Here is a 22,758-nt window from a genome sequence, read left to right as displayed (position 1 = left end):
CTATGACTTTTATCATCTCAGTGTAGGTTTATTTGCAATATGACAAGTAGCAACTGAATCTTTAAAAATGTCAATTTGTAGCAGTTTGATTAATGTAATCAAACTATCTATTCACAAATTCATCTATGGAGTAGAAGGAACTGTCAAGCAGAAATGATTTCAACTTGTTTTCAAAATGTTAACTATCAACCAGCACCTTTAATTCACCAGGATGTTGGTGAAATATTTTTATTTCTATGAACTTTGTTCCATTCTGTGCAAGAGTATCGCTAAGTTATGGGTAGTGGAGGCAATTTCTCTTCAGAGTGTTATGTTTAGGAATGTTACTATCACTTCGAAATTGTTATTTAAACAGTTGCCTTTATGAAGTTCAAGGATGGACACCAGCATGTTTCTGTGCAATGAATACTTTGTACCTAAGTGTGATTGCTCCCTGAAAAATGTTCCATATGACTTCAATGAATGAAAGTATGTAAAGTAAGCTAATTTTCTAAAGTTTCCCTTACTAAAAATCAGCAATTAACCATAGAGGAAATCCTATTGTACTTAAGATCTGTAATATGTGAGTTCCAGTTTATGTTCTGATCAATATGCACACCCAGAGCTTTTACAGTCAATTATACATACTCTCCTCCCCTCATGCTGTAAAGTTGATGATTATGAACAATGATGTACCTTGCTTTGTAAAAAATTTAATGAGCTGTGTCTATTATAAGTTAAGTGATGGATCATTTACTGAGAACTAAACAATAATGTTGTCCATCCCCATAGCTGATAAGTCAGCATAGATGGCTGTCATGTGGAAGAACCAGGTTTGATCTAAGTACTGCTAAGGATTATCCTCGGTGGAAGGACTGGTACGGGGTGCACCTTGTGATGCCAATTGAGGAGCTACGTTACTGAACGGTCTTGAAAGTCTGCAAAGTGGCTGGAAGAGTGGTCTGCTGACCGCATGCCACCGCCCCCCCCCCCCCCCCCCCCAATACAAGACTCACATGATGTCGCAAGGCAGAGATATAGTGGCTGGTAGACATCCTTCGAGCCTTCATGGCCTGAACAAGATCACTACAATGCAGATAAGTATTATCCTTCAAATTATCAAGACAGTGTCATATGACTCTTCAATAAACTACTTTTACGATTGCTCTTGATTGGTTTTCATGCTTTTAGAACTTTTTTATTCAACACACACACACACACACACACACACACACACACACACACACACACACACACACACACATACACACACAGTCTCTCTCTCTCTCATGCTAATGCAACTGGCTTCAGTTGCCAAAGACTGCAGTCGTGTGTATGAGAGTTGCATTTGCATGTGTGTGGGGAAAGGGTGGGGGGTGGGTGTCTGTCGTCTATTTTTGACAACAGTCATAGTGGCCAAAAGCTAATTTGTGACAGTCTTTTTGTTGTGCCTAACTGAAATTCAGTATCTCCACTATATAGTATGAGTTAGTACATGAAAGTACATGGGTCGTAAGCCAGCCATTAACGTTCATGTTCCTCTGGGTAGCAAGTCAGGTCTTAAAGGGTGGACATGTGGATGCAAAATGGAGTGTTATGACCCTGCAAAAAAGTAAATTATGTGATGTGTTTGTGGGAAGAGTGTTAGACACAGAGAAAAAAACAGCAAACACACTGAAGTGGGTATTTATTAAGGTACCAATGACCGCAATATCTGTACCTGTACCCCTAGCACCCTATATGTATATACTGCAAATTAATCAGTCTTGGTAGTTTTTTGATATAGTAATTATTAGGATATGTAAGAAAAATTGTTTAACATTTTTCCAGTTTAGGTTATTTCATTCCAAATATCTAGCTACTTTTCTTTGTGGTACATGGCTTGTTGATACCTACACTTACTGTGTAGGTCACCTGAATTCTTATTCTCATAGTGTTTTAAGGTTTCTAAGATATTTTCGTAGATCTCTGTGGCTAGATAACTTCTGTACAATTAAGTTATTTATTACACTTTCTATAGAAAAGGCAGTTTATTTTTGAGAAAAGCGTGACTAGTAATAATACTGAGTCTTTTCATTTCACTGCTAACTTTGTTCTTATTTCTAAGTTTTTTCATCAATCACATTTCTTATCCAGATAAATATAACTGAACAAGAATGTTGAAGTTCCATACTAAAATATTTTTACAGTGTATGATATCTTACATATGCTTATGATGGAACAAACAGTACTTTGTTTAATGGAGAAAACGTGATGTATCACAATATCTAATGTGGTTTTATAAGTTCTTTTGTTGTTTGAATTGTAATTTATCACTTAAACCTTGCACTGTCATCATTTCATGGTTAAATGATGTGCTTAAGCTTCCTTTTTTATTGCCACCAAATTCTGTCTCATGTTTTTAGCATTCCAGCATTTTGACGAAGCACTCTAATGCGTGCGTAGGCAATATCCCAGTCAAGATATACACCTATGATATGTCTTTCACGGCCAACATTGTCAGTGTAACCTTCACGTGCATGAATCAGACGAATATTATCAAATGTCAGTATGTCACCTGGAAAAAAGAAATGCCAGAAAATATGTTAGAGGAATAATCATTATTTCTCCTGCATATATGTCAACATCTTTTTGAATCAATATTAAATATACAACTTCTCCTACCTGGTGAATTCTTCAACATAACAACATTATCTGGATGGTAAAGTGCTTTTGTGAAGGCATGATATGCTTTGTACCATGATACAGCAGTCTCCAAAGGCACGTTAAAGTGAGAGTCTCTCTGTGGCTGGCTGTAATTTATTCTTATGATTTGTCCAAACATGTCTTCACTGAAAAATCACAGATGATAACATTGATTTCCTTGCTAGCTGATGACTGATGGAAGATTATAATTATTATACTGTCAGATAAGAGTAACACACAACAGAGTAACAGAAAACAGATTAATAAAGTGCTGTATATGAAATCGTTAACATTTACCTTACAAAAACATACATATCATAAACAATTTCTTTGTGCAACAAACAAAGGTATTTCCTTTATTAATTAATCTCAAGTTTGACTTATTAAGACTTCTGTTACTAAATACTTTCAGTCCGTTAAACGTGTTTTTTCCTTCAACAACTGATGAAACATAAAAAGTGGAATGAAATAAAATTAGCAGGAATGGTAGAAATTTTAATTACAAAGGATAATAGGATAAGCAAATGACGATGGGAAAATTTGATTGAATTATTTGGAGAAGATTTACATTACGTGTGGCTATATAGACAATAACTGTGGCATTTGAGTAAACTGGAAAGTTGTAGGAAATTGTCCTAAGTCATGAAATAAGAGATCTACAGATGTCTAACCATGAAGAAGACGTCTGTCATAAGGCCTCAAAGAACAAGACTAAATACATAACAGCTTCTTTGTTAAAACAGAACTATTTTTTGTCTTCTATATTCTGATCGGGGGAAGAGAGTAATGCCCATCCATATACCCCAGAGACGAATTACAGGTCCAGAGAATGGAAGCATTCAAGGTGTTCAGTCAAGAATAAAATCCAGTTGATCCTACTTTCTGACAGAGTCATGTTGAATGTGGTTTGAAATGCAAAAGAAGCTTGGCTTCATTTGTGAAGGATAGTGAATGACCAGTGACATTGTGTGGCAGTTAATAGCAATTATGATCCATGGAATAAGTAAATAACTAAACTAAAATAAACTTGTGCTTCTTTGTAATAATGTAAGACTCTACACAAGCATGACAATAGTAGTTCCTTTGAGGGCAGGCCATGAAGTGTAGATCACAGATTTATTTCAGATTTCATGCACTTTTGTAGTCCATTATAACAACACAATGTGCGAATAGTAAGCCATACTACTTAGCTAATTTTGAGAAAATTGCAAGAGAAGTATTAAGCATTTCATATGTACTGGTGCAGTGTTACTCTGAGTCTGAGATTGCACAGATCAGGTGGTTAGTGTTCAAGTTCCATAACTGGCACATCACTAGATCAAATCCACACTTGTTTCTTGTAAGATTTTTAAATGTATATTTTTTTCAAGACTGGTCATATTATTTTACATATGTGACGTTTGAAAAATATTGTAATGAAGAATCATGTGTATTTGTATGAACTTTTATACTATACTCTGAGAATGTGATTTCGACAAATTCACTCTTATACTGTTCATTCTTGTTACCTTATTTATTTATTTTATTTTATTTATTTTCATGTTCTATAGATCCTGATATGAGTGTATTGCTAACATGTAGAAGATGTCACATTATTACAGTAATAACCGTATCTAAATAGTCATGAGGCATACGAACTAAATCATATATAAACAGATACATGAGGTTCAAGTGTTGGAACAACAACACAGTTTACAGCAGTAATAATGATTACAGAAACAAATTATAATTGTTACACATTGTCAAAATATTCCTGTAAAGAATAGAAAAACTATTGAAAAGATAAAGTTTGAGCTGTTTTTGGAATTTATTCATATCCTCAGTGACTGATTTAACATGAAATGGAAGTTTATTGTACACTTTTAAGCTTAGTAATGTACTCCTTTCTGTACCATGCTGAGATTTTTATACCTTTGTGAAGACCATGTTTACTACATGTATTATCATCTTGATATTCACTGTTTGTTTTGTAAATTGTGTGATTATTGTTGGCAAAGCACATTAGTGAAAAAATGTACTGAGATGGCATGGTGAGGATCCTTATCATGTTTGAATAAGTTTCTGCAAGAGCATCTGGGGTGCACCCTAGACATAATTCTGGTGACTCTTTTCTGTGCAATAAAGACTGGTTACCCCTAACTATGGTGCCACATGTCATAAGTGAATGGAAATATCCTAGGTATGCAGCTTTGTTTCCAAGTCACAAACAGATGCAATTGAGTGAGTGGCAAATGCTGCTGAATTCAGTCTTTTACATAGGTTGCTGATGTGAACTGACAGTTTAGATTGTTGTTCATTTATAATGCCATGAACCTGGAAGACTCAACTCTCAATATTTCTCTGTCACCACATTTTATTTCAATATTTTCCTGTTTTTATTTGCTGTTTGAAACTGAATGAATAGACTCTTGTTCACATTGTGTGACAGACCATTTGAAGTAAATTAATCATTAACAAGGCCTCACTGCTATGCAAGTCGACTTCCAAATTAGGCTTGTCGATGTGTCTGCTGGTCGAAGCAACCAGGTGCAAAGTAGTTCTGGGTATCTTACGTGACTGCACATATGAGGCATTTTGAAAGTCACAACAGACATACATGTTCAACCAAAAATGTATGGGTTTGGTCATTAACTTGCCAATAATTGTAAATATAATATTTTTTGTGACAATTAAAAATTGCTAAAAAGCCATAAAAGCCATTACACACACACACACACACACACACACACACACACACACACACACGCTGATAGCCTAGGTTTTAGCTGATTAATTCAGTTCTATCCTGTGTTGTCTCATGCCCCCTGATGAAATGGAATAACCTAGAAATGTTAGTTTCTATTCTCATAAGTGGTGTTTTTCCATGTTCACTGTTATGCCTAATCACTCCAGGTTGTTGCAGAATTGTTCAAGGTCCTCACCTCATGTGGTGAAGGAGAAAAAATGAGTGCATCATCCAGGTGTGGAAAGCAAATGAAAGTTTGTACAGTACAGAGTTGATCAATCTCTGCCACATTTATGCCATATTTCTCAGTCTGGAAGGCATGTATAAAAATTCAAATTACCCAAATGGGCTACTAGTAGCAGTTGTAGAAATTTCCTCTGTTGGCATTGGTATTTGGAAATATGTCTCCTTATAGTATATGACACTGAAAACTTATGTGGCTCATAGCGAATGGGAAAAATCTTGGATGCTGTTTACAGGAAATCAATCACGGATGGTTCTGACATTAAACGATCAAATCTCAGATAAGCAAAGTAGGGTTGAGAAGTTACAACAGAGTAGAGAATTCAATGAAATACTGAGTGCTCAGAACGCATTGAGTAGAGTGGAGGAATGTCCACAGAAATTAGTAGTACAGAAATTACAAGAAAAAGTAGAATCTGCATGCAATGTACTTAATTCTGTGTGTGATATAGAAGAAAATCCAAAATAGTTTCAAAAGTTGTGGGAAGAATTGGAATGAGATTCTAAATACCAGAACAATTTTAAGATATTGAATTTAAAAGAAGCTTTAACCTACGGATGTGTATTTATTAAGTTACTATATGAACTACTGTTGGTTGGGAGAATGAAATTTATTAGTAATAGATATGTGAAGTGACTACATACAAAGTTTGCCAAGATAATCCCATTCCTGATGTCCAGGCGGAGCTTCAAGGAATCCTCAGAACCTTAGGCCCCCTACAAAACCTTTCACCTGACTCCATCAAACTCCTGACCCCACTGACACCTCGCACTCCTACCTTCTACCTACTTCCTAAAATTCACAAACCCAAACATCCCGGCCGCCCCATTGTAGCTGGTTACCAAGCCCCCACAGAACGTATCTCTGCCTACATAGATCAACAGCTTCAACCCATTACATGCAGTCTCCCATCCTTCATCAAAGACACCAACCACTTTCTCAAACGCCAGGGATCCTTACCCTGTCTGTTACCCCTGGAAACCATCCTTGTAACCATTGATGCCACTTCCCTATACACAAATATCCTGCACCCCAGGGCCTCGCTGCAATGGAGCACTTCCTTTCACGCCGATCACCTGCCACCTTACCTAAAACCTCTTTCCTCATCACCTTAGCCAGCTTCATCCTGACCCACAACTTCTTCACTTTTGAAGGCCAGACATACCAACAATTAAAGGAAACAGCCATGGGCACCAGGATGGCCCCCTCGTATGCCAACCTATTTATGGGTCGCTTAGAGGAAGTCTTCTTGGTTACCCAAGCCTGCCAACCCAAAGTTTGGTACAGATTTATTGATGACATCTTCATGATCTGGACTCACAGTGAAGAACAACTCCAGAATTTCCTCTCCAACCTCAACTCCTTTGGTTCCATCAGATTCACCTGGTCCTACTCCAAATCCCATGCCACTTTCCTTGACGTTCACCTCCATCTGTCCAATGGCCAGCTTCACACATCCGTCCACATCAAACCCACCAACAAACAACAGTACCTCCATTATGACAGCTGCCACCCATTCCATATCAAACGGTCCCTTCCCTACAGCCTAGGCCTTTGTGGCAAATGAATCTGCTCCAGTCCTGAATCCCTGAACCATTACACCAACAACCTGAAAACAGCTTTCGCATCCTGCAACTACCCTCCCGACCTGGTACAGAAGCAAATAACCAGAGCCACTTCCTCATCCCCTCAAACCCAGAACCTCTCACAGAAGAACCCCAAAAGTGCCCCACTTGTGACAGGATACTTCCGGGGACTGGATCAGACTCTGAATGTGGCTCTCCAGCAGGGATACGACTTGCTAAAATCCTGCCTCGAAATGAGATCCATCCTTGATGAAATCCTCCCCACTCCACCAAGAGCGTCTTTCCACCGTCCACCTAACCTTCGTAACCTCTTGGTTCATCCCTATGAAATCCCAAAACCACCTTCCCTACCCTCTGGCTCCTACCCTTGTAACCGCCCCTGGTGTAAAACCTGTCCTATGCTCCCTCCCACCACCACCTACTCCAGTCCTGTAACCCGGAAGGTGTACACGATCAAAGGCAGAGCCACGTGTGAAAGCACCCACGTGATTTACCAACTGACCTGCCTACACTGTGACGCTTTCTATGTGGGAATGACCAGCAACAAACTGTCCATTCGCATGAATGGACACAGGCAGACAGTGTTTGTTGGTAATGAGGATCACCCTGTGGCTAAACATGCCTTGGTGCACAGCCAGCACATCTTGTCACAGTGTTACACCGTCCGGGTTATCTGGATACTTCCCACCAATACCAACCTATCCAAACTCCAGAGATGGGAACTTGCCCTTCAATATATCCTCTCTTCTCGTTATCCACCAGGCCTCAATCTCCGCTAATTTCAAGTTTCTGCCACTCATACCTCACCTGTCTTCAATATCATCTTTGCCTCTGCACTTCCGCCTCGACTGACATCTCTGCCCAAACTCTTTGCCTTTAAATATGTCTGCTTGTGTCTGTATATGTATGGATGGATATGTGTGTGTGTGTGTGTGTGTGTGCGAGTATATACCTATCCTTTTTTCCCCCTAAGGTAAGTCTTTCCGCTCCCAGGATTGGAATGACTCCATACCCTCTCCCTTAAAACCCATATCCTTTCGTCTTTCCCTCTCCTTCCCTCTTTCCTGCAGAAGCAACCGTTGGTTGCAAAAGATAGACATTTTGTGTGTGTGTTTGTGTGTTATTTTATTGTGCCTGTCTACCGGCGCTTTCCCGCTTGGTAAGTCTTGGAATCTTTGTTTTTAATACATTTATTTATTTATTTTCATTAGAAGAAAGAATAAAGTTAACAGGGTAAATATTTACCTAATCTAAGAAGTCTTGTTATGTTTTTAACTGTAGGAACAGAAACTTTAGTTGTTAAACAGAGTCATTGGCTTCACATAACAGAGCGTATGATTAAAGTCAAACCAAGTTCTTACAGGCAAAATGGTCCAACTGTGTAATGTATATTAGAATCACTTCATCAGTGTTATATATTGAATGAATACAAAGGAAGGTAAATGTCATACTGGCATTCATTCATATTATTGTTCAGAAAACATGTTAGCAACATCAATTGAATGAAGGTATGAGGAAGGGAAACAACTCCCTGAGAAAGATCATGACATGTGAACATGTACGCAAGAAGAAACAGCTTAGCATATCAGTTGTTTGATCGCTGAAGCAATAAAATTAGGCAAAGAGTAGTTAGCTATGGGTACTTTTATAATATGAGTTATGAATGTGAAGGGGTAAAAGATTAAGATTTGTAGGTATTTACTCCTTAAAGCTTTAAAAAGAGATAATATGTTACTACTAGAAAAGGTTAAAGTATCTAGAATAAGAGCAACAATATTTTAATGTAGCATTTAGCAGTGAAGATTTTACAGATGTTACAGCACTCGCCTACAATGATCAGTGGTCTAAAATATGGTAGCATCAATAATAAACTCTTTGTAATACCAGCACTGGGATACCAAATGAAAAGAAGTGTAGGCATGTATGTGAATTTAGAGGGGCACCGGAATGCAAGTGAATAGTGACCTTGAAAAGCTGAAATGCTAAGGGGCAACATCTACACTTAAATGAATAGGGCAAAATGGTAGGATGCTTTGTACATTGGTGAGTGTCTATTGTGCCATACACTCGATATAGTGACTGTATTGGAGAGTACCCAGGTCAGGTGAATCCACAGAAGGAATGATTTGACCCTTATTAGGGGAAGTAGATTTGTAAAGGAAGACTGGCATCTTAAATTGAAAGGTAACCAAGAAGTACCTACCCATAGAAAGTGCCATAGAAGGAAGTAATTATTATCTTCATGAAGTGTTCTCCAAACTAGTACAATGCAAAGAGACTTACCTGGCTGGTGTCAAAGGAGGACAGCAGCATTGACTTTACAAGTGTCTGGGATTTGTATTTAGCAACCACAGATGAAATTTATGGATTAGCATGTAGCTAAATGGGTACACAAAAATTGAAGCATTTAGTCAAAGTAGCAGTGGCTACCTTGTTTGCTTAAGAGAGCCACAATATATTGTCATCAATTTAAGGTGCCAAGGCAAAAGGATTTCATAAGGTGTTTTGACAGATACAGTGGAAATATACAAATAATTGGCTAAAGCAACAGTAGGCAAAAAGTTACAGGTATGTTAAGAGTTATATGACTTAATAAGAAATATAGTGTCTTGGCAGAGTGAAATATTATGCATACGAACTGACTAAAGTTACAGTGAAAGGTAATTTTAAGATGTAATGATTGAAATGGAGAGCAGAACTCTTGTTCATCCTTAAAAGGAAAGTTTGTGTATGTGAAAATGTTTACAGTCATATAAACTGAGAAGTGGTAACTGATATTGTGGATGTTGTGACATATATGAAATTATGCGATCAAAAGCAGTGCACCTGATAAATACAAAAAAGGGCTCCAATTAATAAAGACAGAAGTGAAAGTTATTGAATTGCAGTTGAAAGAGAAGAGTTAAGCTCTCATCTACTTTCTAAGTTATGCAATAAATGTCTGAACAGGCCAAATGGGACATTAATTGTAAATAACATGGTAAATAAAATAGCCATGTTGCAGGATGTTGTAGATAGTCAATTAAAATGGTTTACATGACGCCTTTCATCTTGATGGGCAGATATGAAAGGTGACAAGACATTTTTATGAAATGATATGTCCCACTTCGAGGATTCTGTGACAACAAAAGATGTAGTTAGTGTAGGGCATGGGGTGGGGGTGGGGGTGGGGGGGATATTATTATGATGTGTAGATCGGAGAACATTGTGAACCCACCACATCCACAAGGCGGGGCAGAAAGGGGGTGTCTCCACCTGCTGTTGTTTGTTCGTTTTGTTTTAGTGTGCAATAACAACTGGGGTCATACGTGCCCAAGTCAAAAGTATAGAACATGGAGACAGAGAGGAGATTTAAAATGACTATAGTCAATCCCAATTGACATAAGAGAAATCAGCTATATACAGAGACATGGAGAAAGGGCTACAAAAGACACCATACAGAAACATAGGTCCAGAACTAAAAATTGGCCTTCGCCATATTGCTATGATGGATAAGAAGTAAAACGTGATTGACAGCCCACGCATCATTTGCCAAAATGGCCGATAACTCACACAGAAAACACAAGCAGGAACATAAATGGTTAAGAAATGGGCATTCTACCAGGAAGTGGTGGACTGTTAAAACTTAGTCTCAATGTATACAAAGTGGTGGGGGAGCGCCACTTAACAAATGACTATGGTTTATAATGCAGTGCCCTCTACACAACCTAGTTGAAATGACCTCTTCCCAGCATGAGGGCTGAGAGGAGGTCGTCCAAGACACTGGGAGAGGCTTAATGATCTGGAGCTTATTCCCATATATGGAGGACCAACGGCAATGCCAAAGTGACACCACCTCCTGACAGATGGCAACACAGAGATCACTCGAGGGAATGTAGGAACTAGTGGGCTGAGGTATGAGGAGTGCAGCAGCGTCAGCAGCCTCATTTCCTGCCAGACCGACATGACCAGGAACCCACATAAACATCACAGTGGCTCCACCAAGAGTGAGCAAGTGACTTTTCCTGGACACATTGTACTATGGGGTGGGTGGTGTACAGCACACATAGACTACGAAGGACGCTGAGACAGTCTGAGCAGAGGACACAATTGAAAAGTCTGTGTTGCTGAATGTACTCCATGGCCTGATACAGGGTGAAGAGCTGAGCTGTAAACCCTGAGCAGTGTGTCAGAAGTCAATATTGAAAAATGGTGGCACCGATGATGAAGGCACACCTGACACCACGGTCAATCTGAGAGCCATCAGTATACGTAAAGGTACTATCGCAAAGTTCTGTGCAGAGGTTGTGAAACTTATGGTGATAGAGCGAAGCTGGAGTGGTGTCCTTAGGAAGCAAATGAAGGTTAATGTTAACATGGGCCGCCGTATGAAGCCAAGGTGGTGAAGGGTTCACACCCACCAGGAATTTTGCAGGTAGTATGAAGTTAAGCTGCCAAAGCAAGTGCCAAAAGTGGACTCCATGAGATAACAAAGAGAGATGCACCCTATACTGGTGGTCAAAGGAGTCATTGAAGAAGGAGGCGCAGGATGGGTGGCCATGCATGGCAGACAAACAGCATGCATACCTGCTGAGGAGAAAGTCATGGTGATACGACAGTGGTAGTTCAGCAGCTTCAGCATACAGACTCTCAAGCAGGCACCAGTGGCCAAATGGATGCTTTAATTGTGGGTACAGTTGAGATGATGTAAGAGGGATGGACATGCATACGCATAAACAAAAACACCCACAGTCTACTTTCAAATGGACAAGGGACCGGTACAAACCAATGAGGGTGGTTCGGTATGCACCCCAAGAAGTACCATTGAGAACACGTAGGACATTGAGGCACCATGTATAGCTGCCAGGTAAGACACATAGGAGGACCAAGAGTGTTTCCTATCGAGCATGAGGCTCAGTAATTTCATAGTTTCAATGAACGGAAGAGCAACAAGTACAAGATGTAAAAACGGTGAAAGAAACCAATTTCTCTTCCAAAAATTCATACAAATGGTTTTGTCAGTGGAAAAACAAAAGCTATTGTCGATGTTCCATAAGTGAAGACAATCAAGACACTGCTGATGACCCTACTCAAGGATGCAGGTCTGTGGAGAACTGCAATAGATGGCAAAATCATCAATGAAAAGGGAGCCGGAGATGCCGGGTGGCAGACGGATCCTTATAGGGTTAATGGCGATAGCAAAGAGGATGTTGCTCAGGACGGAACCCTGAGGCATCCCGGTTTCCTGGACAAAGGTGTCCGACAAGGTAGAACCCACATGCACCTTGAAAAATTGAAACATTCCTGAAGGAAACACTTCAGGTGGCCATGGAAACTCCATGTGTAGAGAGTATGGAGGCTACCAGTTTTCCAGCAGGTGTCATTGGCCTTCTCCAAATCGAAAAACACAGCCACAGTCCGGTATTTCCACAGAAAAAGATTTATGATATGGGTGGACAAAGTAACGAGCTGGTCAACTGCACAGCACCACGCTCTAAATCCACACTGTGCAGTTGTTAGTAAAATGCGAGACTTGAGGCACAATACCAGCCAGGCATGAATCACACATTCACCTTGCAAACACAACTGGTGAGAGAGTTGTGGCGGTAGCTAGAAGGAAGGTTTTGTCCTTACCATCTTTTCTTCCAGGAAACATGCTCTCTGCCCAGATGCAACTGTACGTATTAAACAGAAAGGTCTTGTCCACAAGTGAAAGGTGCTGCAACATCTAAATGTGGACAGTGTCTGCCCCTGGGGTGGAGGATGAGGATGAACAGAGAGAATGATCTAGCTCACTCATAGTAAAGGTGGCATTGTAGCACTCACAATTCTGAGAAGAGAAAAGTATCACCTGAGCCTCCTCCGCTAATTTCCGATGAAGGAAGGCATGGAGATAGTAGGAAGAGCTCAAAATTTCAACAAAATGGTGTCCCAAGGTGTTGGAGATAGCAATAGGGTCAACAATGACATTGTCTGCTACTGTCAGGCCAGAAATTGGCGAATGGATTGGTCCCAGAGGGCTGTTGGAGGTTGGCCCACATGACAGAGAAATGGGTGGAACTGTTAAAAGAACTAGTGAATGAAATGCAGTTATCTCTTTTGCTATTCCAAAGAATGCAATAACACTTTGCACACATCTGTTTATAATGCATGCAGTTTGCCATGGTAGGGCAGTGGTTAAAAAGGTAGAGAACATGTCTCTGCATGCAAACTGCGTTGCGGCATGCCCCAGTCCACCAAGGGACTGGGATGCGGCATGGCAAAGAGGAAGTGTGAGGAATGGAATACTCTGCAGCATTAAGAATAATGTTGGTCATCCCAACTGGGGAAATCTTGTTCTTTGAAGGTTGTCAGAGATGAGTAAAGCCACCAGTCAGCCTTAGCAAGCTCCAATTTGGGTGTGCACAGAGGTGGGGTAGGAGTCAGCAAATGGATAGCACATGAGAAATGGCCATTTGAGTAGGTGTCAGAAAGAATGAACAACTCAAGATGATGGGCAAGCTGGGCAGTGCAGAAGTATAGGTGCAAATGGGAAGAGGTGTGCGAGGAGTCAGAAAGGAATGTGGGTGCCCCAGTGTTAAGGCAGAAGAGGTGAGGTGGTTGAGAAGATCAGCCAAGCCAGCACCCCTCTGAGAGTTTCTGAGGATTATGTGCATTAAAGTCACTGAGTAGCATAAATGGTGGAGGTAGCTACTCAATAAGCTGAAGGACGTCTGCCCTTGTGACATTGAATGACGGAGGGACATAAATGGTACAAAGGGAAAACGTCAAGAGAGGAAAGAAAAGGTGAACTGCAACAGCTTGACAGGGTGATTATGAACATTGTCCCATATGAGGAGCATGATGCCATCATGAGATGTAATGCTGATCTCAGGGAAGGTCAAAACAAACTGGTAGGAAATGTGAAAGTTCTAATCAGTCTTGAGGAAGTAATTTTGTTTCATGAAGGTAGAGTACAAGGGGACACTGTGGCAAACGTCTGATAGGAGGAGAGTCATGATGAGGCAGAAATGGAGGGGTGTCACCTCGGTGGCTGCCAAGTGACAGCCTGTGAAGACTCAATGCTACAGAGTGCAGAAGCAGCAGTATCCTTCTCTATGAGGTCCACAGAAGCATCGGCTTGCTTGTGTTGTCAGTCTGTGGAGTCCAATACAGAAAATTGTTGGTGGTGCACACCGATAACATGGAGGCCAGTCAGGCTATCATGTCACAACACTGTTGAACAGGATCTTCTAGATGGCAAAGGAGAAGACCGTTTGCCTTTGTTGGACTACTTCAAGCCTTTACAGTTTTCAGAGGAAGACTCAGCTGTTGGTTGGCTGGAGAGACATGGGAAGTCTTCACAGGAGTTCGTTGTACTTTCTGGCCTGTCGGTTGTGTAACTGGTGGCTTTGCTCCTTTGTGCGAGAGATTGATTGCTTGTTGCAGAGCTGGACAAGGGGTGGCTATGCTACCTTGACACTAGGCGATTTCACAACCTCAGAGCTGAATTTGAGGTTGCACGTCTGCTTGGCAATGTCCTTCATGGAGCAAGAGGTAGCAGAATAGAACTATAAGTGCCAGACAGGCGAATGCAAAGTTTGCGACTAGCCAATAACTTGCGAGTGACTAGGTAAGGCACCTCTTCCTTTACCTGGATCTCCTGGACAGCCTGCTCCTCAAGATACATGGGATAATCCTGAGAGGCGGTGGCTTTGCCACCATTGCAGTTGATACAGCAGGGAGAGGGAGGTGGACAATCATCCTCATGCACATTCCCACCTCAGGTTACGCAGTTGGCTGGGTGTTGACATTCTAGTTTGGTTTAAACAATGACACTGGTAGCAGAACACTGGGATCAGAATGTATGAACGGACTGTGATAATTTCGTAGCCTGCTTTGATCTTGGATGGAAGCACCACTCCATCAAATGTGAGAAAAATAGTGCGGGTAGGCACTAAGGATGAATCTACCTTTTTCATCACCTGATTGATGGTAATGACACTCCAATCAGACAGGTATGATTGGATTTCAGCCTCGGTCAGACCGTCAAGCAGCCTAGTATAAATAATGCCACAGGAAGAATTCAGAGTTCTATGGGCCTCAACACAAGCAGGATAGCTGTGGAGGAGCGAGGCAGCCAGCAGTTGTTGAGCTTGAAAAGCAGAAGTAGTCTCCAAAAGCAAAGTGTAAACGAGAGCAGGATTTCACACGAACAGCAATTGCATCAACACTTTTCTGAATAATAAACAGATTTACGTGAAACCATGAGGAACAGTGGTGCAGCTGGAAGAGTCTTTGAATCATTAACCTCATTCCATTTACATTTTGTAGAGGCAGATTGTGAAGATGATTGGCTCATTGTGAGAAAATCTCCCACTAAAAACTGTGGTCAGACTGTTCTTATGTCAGTGACGAACAATGCAGAACATTCCCAATAACACCCCAGACATGTACCCCAAGGGAGTGGAAAAAGAATATCAAGAGGACAGACATGCAGCATGGAAGGGAAAAGATGCTGCAAAGGCGGGGGCCCCATGATGGCCAAGCACGAACCCGCTAAAGAGTGGCGAGCCCCTGGAGGGTCCACTTGCTGTGAGGGACTGCATGCTCCCCAGTGTCAAGGCTACAAGGCATGCTTTGACGAGTGACTGTTGAACTGGCTTATGTAGTGAGACACTTCTTGTTAGCTTTTACACAATCTACACATATTTAAGGAGGTCTGTGAATAATCCGCTTGGTTATGAAAGATGATGCTGCAACAAAAAGTGTAAATAGAGTAAGTTTAAAATTCAGTTGTTTATGTCATTCAAGTAGCTTGGAAGACAGTTAATGCTCTCGTTCAGCACCCATCCACACACAAGGAGACAAATTCCTTTGAAGATTGCTGGAATGTGATTTGTTCACCTCAGTAAACATCAAGAAGGGTGACTCAATAAATTTTATTAAATAAATCTACTGATATCAAACATAGTATAGTTACAGATCACCCACAGGGAATGTAACATTGATAATATACCAAAAACTATCCATGTTCCACTGCAACCTCTGCTGTTCTTCCATCAAAGAAAATTCAGTCCGGTCAGTCAAAGGTTGCACTGAATGTTGTCACATGGCATTAGCACATGCAACAATACTCACAGGAACTGGTTGCTTGTCACTCTCACATTTTCAGACTTAATGGATTGCATACAATTTGGTGCTCTATGTAATCCTTGTGACATGGTGCCCAAACTGGTGAAAGGCCCTGATAGCTTCTGATGGATTTTGATATTCACGGTCTTGCTGTTGAACCACGTGGTGTGTTCAATGAATCCATGTAAAAAAATTGCTGTCTTGAGTCACCAATGTAGGAATTCAGGTGGCAGTAAGTGCAAATACTATTCAAAATAAGAGACAGCACAACAAAGGCAATAAGTTCCAAAGCGGTACATTTGTTCATTATTTTTTTGTGTTGATACTGGTAGTCACTGTCAGTGTTGGCAGCCCATGCTGCCACAAACTACTATTCCCCATACAGGAGAATGAAAGGGCAGACTGAATGTTGGTAGAATGTGTTGTGCTTATCAGAACATCACATGGAAATCACTGAAATTGAATATATACCTCTTGATAGATATAGGCTAATTTCATATTACTATGAAATCAGCAAGAAGGAAGGAGGAGAGGCAATATATACAAAAAATGGAATGCCCCAAACACATCAGGTTAATGACTATTGTGTTGAACAGTGCTTTGCTTGCTCTGCCACACTATTGGATCCAGAAACACCCAAAAATAAGTACCGACATCCTGCAGCCCAATAGAGGGAAACTTCTTAAGTGTCATAAAGCAACTAGAAGCAGTATTAAAAATATTATGTAAGTTCCACCCAAAAACCATATTTGTCATCATCATCTACATACATACTTCACAAATCTCTGTGAATCACATGTCAGAGAGAATGGTTATGGTTTCTTCCCATTCCAATTGCTTATGAACTGCTAAAACAATGTTTGCTTAATTGCTTCTTTGTATGTCATAATTAGTCCAACCTCGATTTCACAATTCCTACAGGAATGATACATGGAGGGCATATTTATTTTCTAATAACAGAAAATTCAGGCTGGAATAACAATATCAAAACATATGACAGTGTGAATGTGTGAGTGTTTTGTGTTCTATACATCTGATGAAGCACTTTGATAGCTAATAATATCAAGCAGTCTTTTTCAATCTGCCTGTGTGCCACTCAACACCTCTTCTATGCGTGAGTACCAATCCATCCTTTTCATAATGTTTATTTTCTGTCATAGAACAATGACTGAAGAAAAGTAGAGTAGTTGATGTACAGCACTGGGTTATTTTCCCACAGCAAAGTTCTCAATGAGGATTGAAAGACACAGTTCAACAGACACTGATTGTCAAATACTTAGAGTAAAACATGCTGACCATCTTTGTTTTGATAGTAGAAGATAAGCATTGTACTGCAGAACCATAAACAATGACATTATAATGACGTTTATCAAAAAATATGACAGGACTGCTGAAAAGAGATTTATCAAACAGTTTAGACGAAAAATTTTACTTTTTCTTTAACATATCCTTGCAGCATATCAGTCTTGTTTTCCACTTAAACAAGAAAAAAAATGTGAACAGATGTAAAGATAAGTAACTTGTGCTGGGAAAATAGATCTGTACCTAATACAGAGGAAAAGCTAATGGAATAACAAGGGGAAGGGGGGAGGGGGGGGAGGCAATTGGGGTCTATCGTGCCCTGGGTGCCACATGGAGAGGGGTGCCAAATAGTCTCCAAGACAAACAAGATTATTTTATAGAAAATATATTATTATTAGAGCAAATTCTATACATTATATTACTAAATGTGATTCTGGAGGGGGAAGTGTGCATCAATGAAGTGTAGTCTCATTCTCTGGGCACTGAAGAAGGAAGGATGGGAAGGGGGGGAGAAAGCAATAAAGTGTTGTGCCCTGGGTGCCGAGGGAGGAGGTGAGGTGTGCCAATAAGTGTCATGCGCCAGGTACCACTTTGTTTGCTATGCCACTGAGACAAGCTGAAGTCAGAATTTGAAATGTCATTACCACAAGACACCTCTTATCTAAAAAAGTAAAACACTGCTCACAAAAAAATAAAACACATTACTACAAAAGTGAAAACAAACTGGAACAGCGTTAAATAGGAACAAACAAAAACAGCTGTTGTAAGAATGATAACACATTGAAATCTTTGGCCACTAAACTCAGTGGCTACTTTCTCATAGCTGAAATACTGTCTCGTAATTTATTACGTTCCTCAACTGAATTTTGTTTGATATAAAAGCTCATACTAGGGACATTCCTATCACTACCAGTTTCCATTAGATTACTGAGTCATTTGGGAGCCTAAGTGGTAGAGAAACAGAAGCATAATAAATGTAATATCTCACCTGAGGCTCCATGCACTGACTTAAAACAGTAAATGTGAAATCATGCAAAAATCCCATTTTGCTTTGACACTAATACTATATCATTCATTTTGTCTTGGTGACAAATTCAGATGTTGCATTCTCTTATTATTTTTAACTTATGCTGAGTACTTTGTGTCTCTTGACTTAACAAAGGAACTCTGCTGTCATATTCACAAGATACTGTATATTTAACTGTGTGAAAGGGTAAACAGCATGTGAGTAGTTAAGCTGTAAAAGCAGAAGCTCTTAAAAAAATTATGATCTTTCACATATGAAGTTGGTATTTTAAAAAGAATATGGTATGTATAAGAGTTTCTCCTAATGCGAACACAATTCTAATCACAGCATTAACAAAAAAAAAAAAAAAAAAAAAAAAAAAAAAAAAAAAAAAAAAAAAAAACAAAATCTCTAAATATATTTTCTTTATGGCAAATTTCCAAAAATGAGTAGTTCATTATATAACTGGATTTTCTTCTCACCAAATCACTGGTGCCCTATATAGTGTGTGGAATTTAATCCCATCCTCTTCACCTATATCCAGCCATTCTACAGGAACTGTGGAAAGAAGTTTGTAGAAATCTGGATTATGCTTCTTCATATGATTACCAACATAAAATCCATCTGTTATTAGATTTTCTCCACCAGGTCCTTCTGTCTGTACCAGACAATGGAGTAGATTCAACTGAAACAATAATGTTTGCAATGACATTTGCTTGCAGCACTATACAATGAAGCAGAAAATTGAATTATACACACAATGAATTTACAGGTTATACAAAGGAATAATTACCCCTGGTTTGTATTCGTAGTATGGCAGGTCAGTATGCATTTGTAGTGGTGTATTGAGATATGCAGAATTTGTTGTACCTGGTTTGTGTTTTACTTCAAATGTCTCTCTGCAAGAAGAGAAGATAGACTCAGATTATCAGTCATCATAAAGACCAATAACTCACATTAATGAGTTAATCCAATATTGTTTTTGTTTGTATGAGTCAAGGAAAAAAGTTACCTGGAAGGTGCACATGTGTGTTACATTATATGTGTATGACTTTGGGTGTGCGTTTTTCTAAATCTGAAGGACTTTGTCTGATAGCTTAATCTGCTTTTAAATGTCAGTGTCTGCAGCTCAACACCTCATCTATGTTGTGATTAGCAGTTTATCCTAATTCATACTAAATTCACATATAGTATGCTGTGATCTTCAGTATATTTGCAGTAGAGATTTCAAGAACTAACACTGGTATAACAGTTTAAATCTGAAGTCCATTACAAGCTACAATCCAACTGAAGGTGTTTCTTGTCTTTCCCCAAGTACGAACCATATCACTTAGCCTCTTATATGCAGTATAATGTGGAGCTAGAACTGCAGTGAAACTTGGTGTTTATCACACACAATTTCTTTTTCAGAATTAGAGATCTATCTAAACACCATCAAAGAATTTTAGAACTGTTCAGTTATTGAGTATTAGTTATTTAGCTTAATAATGAAATTTAAGTACTAACATGTCAAGCCATATTATCTCATGATGCTACCTCTAAAATATTTCCAATTCCTTGCATCGAATAAGCTACACTTCCCCTTATTAACACATTTTATGAATATGGCACTGGAAAGTCCTGGGTGGAACATAAATAATCTGTGGCATAAAAGTTACTGGATAAAGTGGAAACTACGATATTACCCATTGGCTTTGACCAAACATATTTCAGAGGACTTAAACAATATGATGATGGTAATGTCATATTATTGGTCATATTTTGAAATGAAAATCAATCACCACCAACCACTTGTTTGACATACACTGATTTTTAAAGGCTTCCTCTAGCCTTTTCTATGTGTTACAGTCTTCAGCTACAAAAATCCATGTTACCCCAGCAAGTTGTCTAATGTCATTCATTCACCTTTAATTACCTTTCCATCCTGGTCCTTTATTACCTCCTTCGATCCAGCATACAACTTCCTTGGACCATCATTGGTCTTGTTGGTTCGCCTCATTACATGCACTACTCACACCCATTTCACTACAGTTGTAAGAATTACACCTTTCCCTCAAGTCTTTTCTCTGATGCTTTTTTTTTCTCACCTAGTAATTCCTATCAAGCACATCTCCATTGGACAGTGAGTAACCCTCAATTTTTGAATGGCTATTGCAACAGAATTCCATGTCTCTTTGCTGTAGACGTCTGTTTACTTTTCCTGTCTAACCAGACATTGCCTTCCACTCCTCCAGCAGCGAGGTGTTGGTTTTACTGGCAACAACTTGCCTTCCACATGGAACACACCTATCTCACCAATGGCTACTAGTGTTAGACACATACGATTGCTGTCAACAAGTATTAGCCTGAAGCTGATGATGTAACAACATTGAAAATAGTTGCCAATAAAACCAACACCTGGAGGAATTTCATAATTTTTTTAACATATGTTATACTAGCTGACATCCCAAGCCATCCGTTTCAATTATGGGTATGAAAAATTTATCAAGTGGTTTCATGACTTCATTGTCAGTTTTTATTATTTTCTGTTTGAAATGCTCACTGCACATCATAACAGTCTTATTATAATTGATTTTCAAGCTTATTTTCAATCTTACTCTATTAAGTTTTTTCATATAGTATTGAACTTTGTATGCACAAGCAGCAAATAGTGCAAAATCATCACCAAAGTTAACATGATATATTTCGTCTAAATTTTGTTAGTTTAATGATCAGAAATCTTCCTCTAAAGCTGCTAAGAATAGTTTAGTTGGTGTAGAAACTTCCTGAATGACTACTCTTTCAGTTCAGAATTTCCCATTATGCAGAAGTAGTCTAACAGAAGCTGCACCAGTAATGGATACATTCTTCGGAATACTAAAATAGAGTGAGTAAATTCCTTCTTTCTTGAGGGCTGTTGGTTCAGATTTTGTTGATACTGAGTCAGAAGCCTTCTCAAAATCTATTACTACTGGCAAAGAAGTAATCGATACTCATTGATCATTTATATAGTTTCCTTCCCAATCTGTATGTGCTCCATTGTCTTACATCAATTCCTACAGACAGGATGTCGACTGATCAAAATTCAATGTTTTTTTTATGCTATTACTTATAATGGAAATACTTTAGGAGTAAAAGGGACCAAGTGCCAAAAAGCAGAAGCATTGAGTCGTTAATAGGCACACATGAAAGAAAGAAACCTTGCTAGCTTCTGGAATTATCCTTTGACAAACTAGAATAAAATACATAAAAACACACACACACACACACACACACACACACACACACACACACACACACACACACACACACACCTATCACCCATGTGGTGCTGGCTACAGTAATCACGTCATTGCTATTTTGTGGCAGGTGGACTGGTTTTGGTGGTGTAGCATCAGGTGGGCTGGGCAGAGGGAACTGGGACGCACATTAGGGGGCTAGAGATGGGTGGCTAAAGACTTGGAAGTAGGTGGCCAGTTTGTCAACTAGGGATGCGGGAGGGAGGTGCCAGGTGTATGGGCTGACACGACTGTAGAGGGTGGTGGGAAGTGACACGTGGTGAAGGTGAGGAGAGGACATGAATTGAGAGGGGGTTTCAGGACAGACGGAGGGAGAACTGTTGGTTTGAGGGTGTAGGGAAGTCAGCTACCTGGGACTGGGTCAGGACAGTTACAGAAGCAGAGGATGTTCAAAAATGGCTCTGACCACTATGGGACTCAACTGCTGTGGTCATTAGTCCCCTAGAACTTAGAACTACTTAAACCTAACTAACCTAAGGACATCACACACATCCATGTCCGAGGCAGGATTCGAACCTGCGACCGTAGCAGTCGCACGGTTCCGGACTGCGCGCCTAGAACCGCGAGACCACTGCGGCCGGCGCAGAGGATGTGTTGTAAGGATAGCTTCCATCTCAATAGTTCAGAGAATCTGGTGGTAAGAAGCCAGATGGTTCTGGTTGTGAAGCAGCCATTGAAATTGAGCAGGCTGCGCACATCTGCATGTGTACCACCGTGTGCTAATTCTGTTGACCAGTGTCGAGAACAAAGTTGACCACCCAATGGCACAACAGCTGAGCACAACCTGCTGAATTTCAATGGTTGCTTCACAATATGATCCACCTTGAACCTTTCCTCCAGCACCAGCTTCTTTGATCTAT

The 22,758-nt window shown here is 39.9% G+C and overlaps 1 protein-coding gene across 3 annotated transcripts in view; it reads right to left on the bottom strand.

Annotated features, from left to right (window-relative positions):
* Positions 1 to 1,990: 1,990 nt before the first annotated feature.
* LOC126335656 (gamma-butyrobetaine dioxygenase-like) overlaps positions 1,991 to 22,758 on the bottom strand; it is a 192,443-nt gene continuing 171,675 nt past the window's right edge. For all 3 annotated transcript variants that reach the window (XM_049999122.1, XM_049999130.1, XM_049999114.1), the window contains 4 exons: positions 19,414 to 19,519; positions 19,103 to 19,305; positions 2,644 to 2,810; positions 1,991 to 2,536 (listed from right to left, as the gene is read on the bottom strand). In XM_049999122.1, coding sequence (XP_049855079.1) covers positions 2,373 to 2,536; positions 2,644 to 2,810; positions 19,103 to 19,305; positions 19,414 to 19,519 — 640 coding nt within the window. In that variant the 3' untranslated portion in view covers positions 1,991 to 2,372. The remainder of the gene's footprint in view (positions 2,537 to 2,643; positions 2,811 to 19,102; positions 19,306 to 19,413; positions 19,520 to 22,758) is intronic.

The sequence above is a fragment of the Schistocerca gregaria genome, chromosome 1 (genome assembly GCF_023897955.1).
Source record: "Schistocerca gregaria isolate iqSchGreg1 chromosome 1, iqSchGreg1.2, whole genome shotgun sequence".
Classification (NCBI taxonomy): Eukaryota; Metazoa; Arthropoda; class Insecta; order Orthoptera; family Acrididae; genus Schistocerca; species Schistocerca gregaria.
The sequence above is the reverse complement of the archived record's forward strand: the minus strand, read 5'-3'. Positions and strand labels throughout refer to the sequence as shown.